This window comes from Durio zibethinus, chromosome 1 (genome assembly GCF_047325235.1).
Source record: "Durio zibethinus cultivar Kanyao isolate XHJ-2024 chromosome 1, ASM4732523v1, whole genome shotgun sequence".
NCBI classification, from domain to species: Eukaryota; Viridiplantae; Streptophyta; class Magnoliopsida; order Malvales; family Malvaceae; genus Durio; species Durio zibethinus.
Window position 1 is genome coordinate 32,865,180 of NC_143162.1, and position 9,780 is coordinate 32,874,959.

The 9,780-nt window shown below is 29.9% G+C and overlaps 1 protein-coding gene and 1 long non-coding RNA gene across 2 annotated transcripts; one reads left to right on the forward strand and one right to left on the reverse strand.

Annotated features, from left to right (window-relative positions):
- Positions 1-5,672: 5,672 nt before the first annotated feature.
- Positions 5,673-7,667, forward strand: LOC111312376 (ethylene-responsive transcription factor RAP2-4-like). The gene has a single exon (XM_022912585.2). The coding sequence runs from the start codon at positions 6,269-6,271 to the stop codon at positions 7,346-7,348; it is 1,080 nt and encodes a 359-aa protein (XP_022768320.1). The 5' UTR covers positions 5,673-6,268; the 3' UTR covers positions 7,349-7,667.
- A 1,625-nt stretch (positions 7,668-9,292) lies between these two features.
- Positions 9,293-9,780, reverse strand: LOC149520552 (uncharacterized). Its single transcript, XR_016344942.1, has 2 exons — positions 9,585-9,780; positions 9,293-9,477 (listed from the first exon to the last, which is right to left on the reverse strand). It is a non-coding gene; the product is annotated as an uncharacterized LOC149520552 (long non-coding RNA).

Consider the following 9,780-nt stretch of genomic DNA (forward strand, 5'->3'; position numbering starts at 1 on the left):
TATGCATGCGTATCAAATTGATTTCTAGATTTTGCCCAACAGCCGGTAGTCACAAATTCCAAGATATGTTCACACTCTACAATCTAGACTTGCAAAAGCCAATAATTAAAACATATATAGAAAAACAACTTTTCATTGAAATATTGGTATTCTATGGTAGTCATAAAATACTATGCGTTCCACAATTTTTGTTCAAAATTTTCTACTTCTTATCATATATATAATTATTGCTATGATTATAATATCTCATCTATAAATTAGTTTACTTACCCATGAATTGATTGACCTCATATTTGAATTTAAGTAATAATTATATATTATGTCAGGAAATACGAAAATTTGAGTAAATTTGATGAAGCATGTAACATGACTCACGGTAGCCCCCCTCTACACTAACCTTATGTTCGTGATTAATGTTCCAAAATTGGAACTACAACCTCTACAGCACTGCAAATGCTCAAAAACTCAACTTAGCTTCCTCTAAATTATTAAAAAAAAAAAAAAAAAAGTGCGTTTACAATAAATAAGAGAAAGAAAGGAAAAGATCCTTTCCACTACCCTAGTGAAAGTTTTCATTCATTTATCGAATGACTAATAATGTTTATTTTTTAAAATTTATGGTTGAAATTTAGTGATTTTAAATTAAATTTAAAAATAATTTAAAAATAATTTAAATAAATATTAACTATAAATTTAAATGAATGTACATTATTGATCTTTAAATAAAGTAATAATAACTTTCATTACTTTTTAAGTAGCTGAGAAGATCATTATCTGAGAAAGCATTGCTATTGATTTCTTCGTGTGTGCTAACAAAAATGAGATAAATTTGATTATTTAAATATAAATTTAAAATTTAATTTAATTAATTCATATAATTTATAATTATTTTTTAAAAATAACATCAACGTATTTACAATTTAAATTCTAATATAAATAATCTCTGAATCATTAAGCAATGATTTACTTTATAAAAAAAAATCTCAATTGCAACATTACTGTTAAAATATCATTAAACCTTTTTATAATGCATTTAACTGATTTACATAACACAGAAAACATAAGAACATCATGGAAAAAAAAAATTGAAAAGATTGGAAATGCAATTCTCATTCACTTATACCAATCTTATTCCTTGATTAATTATGTCATCGCCCCAAGATAATTAGAGAAAGATTATGCACGCTAAACAGAAATTAACCGACTAAAACACGTGTTACTCCTAATGACAACAACCCTAAATTAAAGTCCATTTCAAAAAAAAAAATTTTTTCTATGGTGTTCATTTGAAACACGTAGCAACCATGAAAACGTTATGGCAAATTGTTTTCTTTCTTCCTTTCCAAAGATTGTGAAAGTTTTGGATATCAGTTTCAATTTTCATGTGATCTTTGGGGGGTTATCAAAAGAAAAACATGGTTGCTAGCTCCAAAATCATAAATTGACTTTGGGTTGTTTCAAAAACATGTTTTTAGCTTTTGATTATGGCTTTAATCACATTTTTTTTCTTGGGAAGTGGGGATACAAAGGGAAGGAAGCTACCGATGGATGCAGAAATAGGGCAAAACACACAGCTCTCGATTTGGACAGAATTGACCCGAGTAGGAATTTGGCAAGGATTTTAATCAAGATTGACTTGGATTTGCATTTTTCAATAACCAATGGTGGAAATTGAGTTTTGGGTTGCAATCAATCATGGGAAATGAGGTGTTAATGGGCTGTAAAAGTACCATGAACAGCTAATTATTCATGACAAACTCAAATAGTATAATCTATTATTCATTAATATTTTTAAACAATAATGACGAATTCCATGTTAAGAATTAACCATGAAATTTTCATGTTTTGTTTTTCTTGAAATTATATGGATAAATAAAAATTATAATTACGATCAAATATTACATCTCATCTTATAAACAATTAATAAAAATAACCAAAGATAAAAAAAAAATAATAATAATTAAAATAATCAAATAAATAAATCAATTAATATTACCATATTTTTATACTTATACATTTTCATTCAGGACTTATAATTTTTTTTTTTTTAAATACTCTCTTGTCCTATAAGGTGTAAAGAAAAATTCTTATGTTAAATTTTTCTATAAAATATATCTCAAACAAATATGATTAGTAATAAACAAATATTGAGTTGAGAAATTGGGATGAATTTTTTATTTATTCAAGTTTCATATATAAGCTAGGATTACCCATTACTATATAGCTAATTTAATAACATTATTATTGAATCATACATAGAAGGCAACCATTCTTTCAATAGAATACTTATTTCCTCTACAAATTTATGATTAATTTTTTTATAATACAATTAGAAATATCCTCAAATTTTGTTTAAGTTTAATCATCTTTCAAATAATTTTAAGAACACACTTTTCCATATCAATTTAACGCATTTAATATTTGATTTTTAAGCTCTCTTTCAAGAGTCAAATCTTGGTTGATAAAATATTAAATCTTTTTTTTTTAATTGGACTAATCTTTATTGATAAAGGAAACCTCATGATTCCAACATAAAATTTCAATTAATAAGGAAAACAATTATTTTTAATATTATTTTGATAAGGAATTAAGGGTAGTTGATATGGTATTTATAAAAATATTTTTGCATTAAAAATAATATTAATAATCGATTTGGTAATTTATAATGCATTGAGCCATTGAGTTAATATATTATTCAAAACAAAAATATTAAAGACTGTCACACTCATTAGCAAACTTAAATCTCAAATTAATATTTTCTTTTCCGGAAGACAAATTTAAGGAAACATAATACAATAATTGCACTTTTTTCTTTAAATATAATTTTAACCAATACATTATTAACATTTTTCATTTAAAAACTCTAAATTAAACTTTGAATTTTTTTAAAATACATATTAAAAAATTATAAATATTAAATTTTATATATTAAATATCATGCTTTAAAAATAATTATATAAAACAGCGGATTTTTTTTTAATTTAATTTTGGTAGTTTTAAAAGAAGGAAGCATGAGTTGGGAGCTCTGTCGGGATTCCGGAATTCCTCAGCCGACAAGGTCCAGGATTGTGGTTCAGAGTTGTCTTAAACTCGCTAATTGGGTCAACTAACTTAACCAACACTTCTGCCCATGGCTTCCCTCTTCTAACTTCCAATCTAAGTCCAAGATTTTCCACGCTCCTGAATCTAATTCCCCCAAATTCTACTCTTAACTTCTAGCTTTATTTCTAATGAAACGCGATTTTCAAAAGCGTGGCGGTCGCATCCTTCTGGAACCACCACCAGAAAGGCTACGAATTCAAGTTGCAAAACACGCCTCGCCTCTGAGCGTGGGTCAATAAAATCAACAGTGATTCCAGGACTCCGATCAGGCTCGTCCAGTAACTGCCGCCGCAAATGTAGAGATTGTCAGACACACTCCTTCCCACAGCCTCCGCACATGACTTATTTATATGTAAACTCAACCATGGTCCAACACAAACTAACCTCGGTCAAGTCTTAAAAAATGAAAATTTCAAGCCCTTAAACTTCTGCCACGTGGCAATTTCCATTTGCCGTCTTTTTGATGATTCTCTTTTTTTACTGTTTCTAAAGTAATGACATCGAGTGGACGGTCATAGCCGTAGGATATAAAACGATGACGTCAAGGATTTAATTCTTAATCGGACGGTTGTCATATCCTTTGGCATCACATTCTTGTGTAGTTTGGTTGAGTCCATAACTCTAATTAACTTATTAATTATATTTTGGTACGTTTTCGGTATCAGCCAAATTATATATTTTTGTAGAAAGAAGGTTCGTTCGAGGATAACAAAAGAATCTGAAAATTTGAATATCAATTTTTTAAAGATAAATTATTAAGTATATTAAGATTAAATTTTTTTTAATTTTAAAATCGAAATTTAAAAAGTGATGAATATTTCTTAAGTTATATTTAAAAATAAAAAATAAAAAATAAAATAAAATGAGATATGTATTCTTTTATTAATTTTTTTATAGTTTACAAATTTTATAAACAGATATCAAATTATTTTTTATTTTTTATACATTAAAAATTACAATTCAAAAATATAAAAAAAATTATAAATACTAATGTTTAAACTATATATTTATTAAATATCATATTTTAAAAATAATTATATAAATCGATTAAATTGTATTTTAAACTCATGATTTTTTTGTTAAATGACTTCTCTTAAATATAGCTATATAAACCTAAGTTCTAGATTCATCCAAATTATATTTAATTGGTAATAAGTATAATTAAACATAAAGAGGTGGAAGAAAGTTGGCGTTGAATTTTGGATGTAATAATTGATGATGGTGTGCCCACTCTCACTCCATTCAAATTGCTTCATTTTCTATGCAAGTCATCTTCATAACCTAAAAAATTACTCAATATTTTGATATGATATAACAATAATAGTTTGATTAATCATTAGAATAAAAATATTTGATCAACAAATGATTGTGGGAACTAAATCACACGTCTAAGAAATATTTTGATTTGGTATGTTGTTCTTATCAAATTTAATAGTATATCACACTAAATATGTTCTATAAGTTAAAAATAATAGAATCTCAACTTATAATCTAATACCCATTTCCCTTAGTATTTCATAAAACTAACCACAATCTTGTTTGAACAATAACATTTAAATTTAATAGCATCAAAATAAATGCTTAATGATTGGCCCTTGATAAGAACTCTAAGGTTTGAATCTCTCATTCTCTAATTTAAAAAAAAAAAAAAAACCTTTTAAATTTTAATTTTAATATAATTTCTTAAAATGAAAATAGAAGTATCATAAAATTTCTTTGGAAAAAAAAGTATCATTAGGACTTTAACTAATTATGTTTATGCATTGCATTCTTGGGCCACCATTCATTCATATTTCATATTATTAGTTGTCCAAAACTATACTAATCAATGAGATGTTCTTCAATTGGTCAGTACCCAAAGTGAAAGCAAGTTGGTGATGCATTATTGAGGTCATAATATATATTATTTTTAACGGAAGATGTAATAAAATAATAAAAAATAATTGTAAGTATTATAATTTAAATTTTAAATTATTAAATATTATTATTTAAAATATACACATTTATCATCCTTTCCTTTCTATAAATCTTATTTTATGATTTTTTAAAAATTTACACTTATAATTAAATATTATATTTATATACTTAATTAAGTAATTAATTATTATATAATTAAATAATTAATTAATAAATTATAATTTAATTAAACAAAAAAATTTACACACTAAAAATTAAACCTAAAATTTTAAATTTACAACATTTTTTCTACTAAATGAAGTCTCATCGGCGAAACTTTATATCATGAATTAAATACATCAATCTTGATATAGTTTATTTTATTATTCTTTGATATCAATTTCCATTTTCATAAAAAAATTGTCCACCGACACCTGACGTAAGAGAAGGACAGATGTCAGTAAAACAACAAATGATAGCAGCACGTGTCAGGATACTAGTGGTTACAGGCTTCTGTAAATTTGTTTTTAGTCAAAGGAAGCTGAGTACAGTGGAGAGGGACGTAAAAATTAAAAATAAACAAAGTGAGGTTAAAACAGAGGGTTAATCATGATTAATGCAGTGATTAAGAGAGTTAATTAAGGAGCTGAACTGCTATATAAAGTGCTGGGAGCTGGTGACAAGGGCCAACAAGAGTGAGGCTGAGAGTTATTCACACCAAAAAACTTGAGAGAAAAACATAGAGTTTCTTGTGAGATCTAAACACGTTGAGCGATTCTGGTTCTTATTCTTTAGAAATTCTTCCCCATTTTTCTGTTGCACCCCGCTTCTCTGAATCCCTTTCTGTTAATCATCTGTCTTTTGAAAAAAAAAATCTAATTTTTGGGTTTGTTTTTCAATTCTTAACAATGGTTAGAAAGCAAACTTAGACAAAGGATTTCTTTAAAAGCCAGGTGTTTTCAGAATCGAGATCCAGTTTTTTTTTACAAGTTCCCATATTTTCTATTTCCAAGCTAAATTTTAGATTTTTTTCTCTTTTTTTTTTCTGTAGATAAAATCAGCTTAGAGGGTGATTTTTGGTCCCTCAAAGTTTGATATTTTAGGCTATATTGGATTTCAAGGGGTTCTGTATTTAAAAAAAAAAACCCTCCTTAATCCTTTCTGGGTTTTAAAATCTGTTCTTAAGTTTTGTTAAGAAGCAGGTTTCTTTTTGTTTTTAATTTTGGTCTGTAATTTTTACAAGTTTCAATCTATTTTTGTTTTTAGAGAGATGGCAGCTGCAATGGATTTATATAGTAGCAGAGCTGTTCAATCTGATCTGTATGGGGGAGAGTTGATGGAAGCACTTGAACCTTTTATGAAAAGTGTTTCCGCCTCTTCTTCTTCTTCTTCTTCTCCTTCCTGCTCTTCTTTTTCTTCTCCTTGTCTTCCTTCTACTTCTTACTTTTCTTTCTCTTCTCCCCAAACACAACCCGGTTTTTACCCAGATGGTTGTGGTTACTCCACAACAATTGACCCATTTTCAGGTCTCCAACAGCAACAATATCCTCAACCTTGTTCAACAATTGGGCTAAACAGCTTAACCCAAGCTCAGATCCACCAGATCCAGGCACAATTCCACCTCCAAAACAATCAACCTAGCTACCTTTACCAAAAGCCCCATCTCAACAACAACAACAGTAACAGCAATCATATGCTCAGCTTTCTTAGCCCCAAACCCATCCCAATGAAACAGATGGGTTCACCATCAAAACCCACCAAGCTTTACAGAGGAGTTAGGCAACGTCACTGGGGAAAATGGGTCGCTGAGATCCGGCTACCTAGAAACCGGACACGTCTTTGGTTAGGCACCTTTGACACAGCTGAGGAAGCAGCCTTGGCTTATGACAAAGCAGCCTATAAACTTAGAGGTGACTTTGCGAGACTCAACTTCCCTAACCTTCGCCATCAAGGTTCCCACATCGGAGGCGATTTTGGTGAATACAAGCCTTTACATTCCTCTGTCGACGCTAAGCTTCAAGCCATTTGTGAAAGCATGGAACAAAATCAAAAGCAAGGAAACAAGAAAAAATCGTCAAAGGAGACAGCTGAGAACAAAAGCAAGAACAATAAAGACCAAGTAGCAGTGCCTGAACCTGAGGAAAAGACGGTGAAGGTGGAGAACTCCTCCTCATCTTTGTCTCCGGTTCTATCGGAGAGTGAGGGGTCAACAGAATCTTCACCTTTATCAGGTCTTAAATTCTCGGATTTCATCGAACAGCCATGGCCTGAAGTTGGTTCTTCCGAAACTTTTATGTTGTCGAAATACCCATCTTATGAGATTGATTGGGATTCTATTCTAAAAGCCTGAGAAAAAAAAAACATTCATTTGTTGTAACAGTCCCTTTGTTGTTAGGGTTCTTATCTTTTCTGTAAGCTCACTGCAATGGAGTTTTTGGCATTGCAGCGGCAGGTTTTCTAAGTTATTACGAGTCTGTTTATGGGTAGGGTTCATAGCATTAATTGTGTAAGCCTTGTGTTTATAAGAATTTGAGATCTTCTCCATGGTTGGGTCAGCTCGTTTTTTCTTGCTGGACCAAGGGAGAAATTTGTTAGTGTCTGTAAAAGTTCATAGCATTTGTAATTTAATCTATTAATGTTATTAATGGTCATTTTATGTGTTCCTATCATCAAGGTTTTGCTTATTTTTATTTTTGAAATTCGTTCAAAACTTGTGATGAAACTTGTTGAATTATTGAAATTGTGTGGAAGTTTGTTCTAGCTAGATATCCATTTATTTGCTTGAAAATTGTGAAATCTAGTAGTTTTCAAGTCTACTTAATGCCAATCAAGTGGCTGCAAAGGGATGTTGTGATAAATGTAAATGCACCAAACGACCACCAAAGGATCTACTGGACTTTAGATCCGTCAAGATAATTGTTGGCAACCAACAATCTTTATACGTAGATTTTTTCAAAAACATTTTTGCTGCTCCCACGAAACTGCTGTTTACGGAAAAGTTAACTGAACTGTGAATTTTGTGAATTTCAGGATTTTTTTTGTCTTGAGAAATTGGCTCTGAGGTCACGAGGTTGGCGCAAGGCGTTTTCTTGGCATCTTCATACCTGCTACTATTATAGTAAAATATATGAAGACAGAAGCGTTCGTATTACACTTTTTTTGTCTCTTGCTACTATATTTTACGAAAACCATGGTGAATCTTGCAGGAGACTTGTACCTTGGAGTAAAGTAAAATCTAATTAAAAACTTTGTTCAATGAATCTGCCTGCCTGGGCTGAGGGCTGAGTTCACAAATTCTTAAGATTTTGTCTTTTGCAAAGAAAAAACCGAATCTCAAATCCCTTCTCTATTTTCAAGGCATATTTTGTTTAAAAAGAAAAAAAAAAAAAGAGGCTTTACTTTGAAGTAAGGCGTTTCCCAACAGCTCCCTCATTTCTTTTGAATGCAATCCATTGTGGTTATGGAGGATGGTCCCTTGGGTTCACAATCATATATCTCACCACTCAACACTTTCTTAATTCTCTATATTCTTTTTGAATGATCAAATTATTATTATTGCAAGCAGGTTCGGTAAATACCTCAAACATAATCTTGATTTAAAATTTTAATCCTTTTTAACTCAAAAGCTTCAAGTTGGATTCACTATTGAGATGATTTTAGATTTGAATTGATCTTTTTTGTTCCCTCTCTTCTATGAGCAAATGATAACATAAGTAGCACATATACCTTGTTTCTCTTTATTCTTTGTTCTTTGTTTTTCACTATTTATTCATTCTTTTCGTAGTGTGAAAAAAGCTTAAGAGACATTGCGAATTGTCAAAATGTGTGATCCATGCCTTTTGAAAAGCAACCCTTTTAAGGAACAAAACGGTGTGAATGAGAGAAAGCTTAGATACCTGGATACAGTATTGTAGGCAATGCGATCAGATTGTCTTGAATTAGATTTTCTAATTCGAGACATTTGAATAAATCTATAATTATTATTTTTATTTAATTTTAATTTAAAATATTAATATCTTAAAATAAATATAATTTATATGATGGGTAGAGCTCGGTCCTAGATTTTAAGGATGTTAACCAAGCCCGGTTTGGTCCATAGACACTTCTACATCATGGTAGTATAACTAATAAGTATTAGAATTATTATTTCATATAGAGTTGGTACACATTTTAAATTTCATAATCATTATTTATATGTCATTATACATTTTTATTTTTTTTAAATGTATCATCACAGGACACATGTCAATAACCCTCTAATCTCATTGTTGAAGTTTAAAATTTTTGACGGATGTTGCGTTAGATAAAATTTTATAAATAATAATGTAGATAGAGTAGTTAAAATCTTGCTAAAAGGAAAAAGAAAGGAAACCAACCTGGACCAAATCCTCTGCTGTGCTAAAAATGGGCAGAGTCATGAGCTCAGGTCTGGCCTACCCACTACACCTAAGGTAATAAGGCCCATCCCAATTCCTTGACCTAAATATTTAAAAAAGATGGAAGATTACGTACGAAAAATAAAGTGTTGCTTCAATTTCTTAATAATCAAACTCTGTGGCTTTGCAATTCCCTGTTACTAAACTAACCTCTGGATGAACCTCGTATCACGCATTATCACACAACTTACGGTTTGACATGGATTCCGCGAACTGAAAGTCGTTATTAGCAGTAATTGCTTTGATATGTGATGACGATAGACTCTGATCGTATGATCTCTTTGGAGAATAATTGATATTGGTTCCCTTATAAAAGAACATTGTTTCCATCATCGGCTTGTGTTCC

What these genes read in the sequence shown, in the direction of transcription:
- LOC111312376 (XM_022912585.2), top strand. Translation starts at nt 6,269, where the DNA reads ATGGCAGCTGCAATGGATTTATATAGTAGCAGAGCTGTTCAATCTGAT.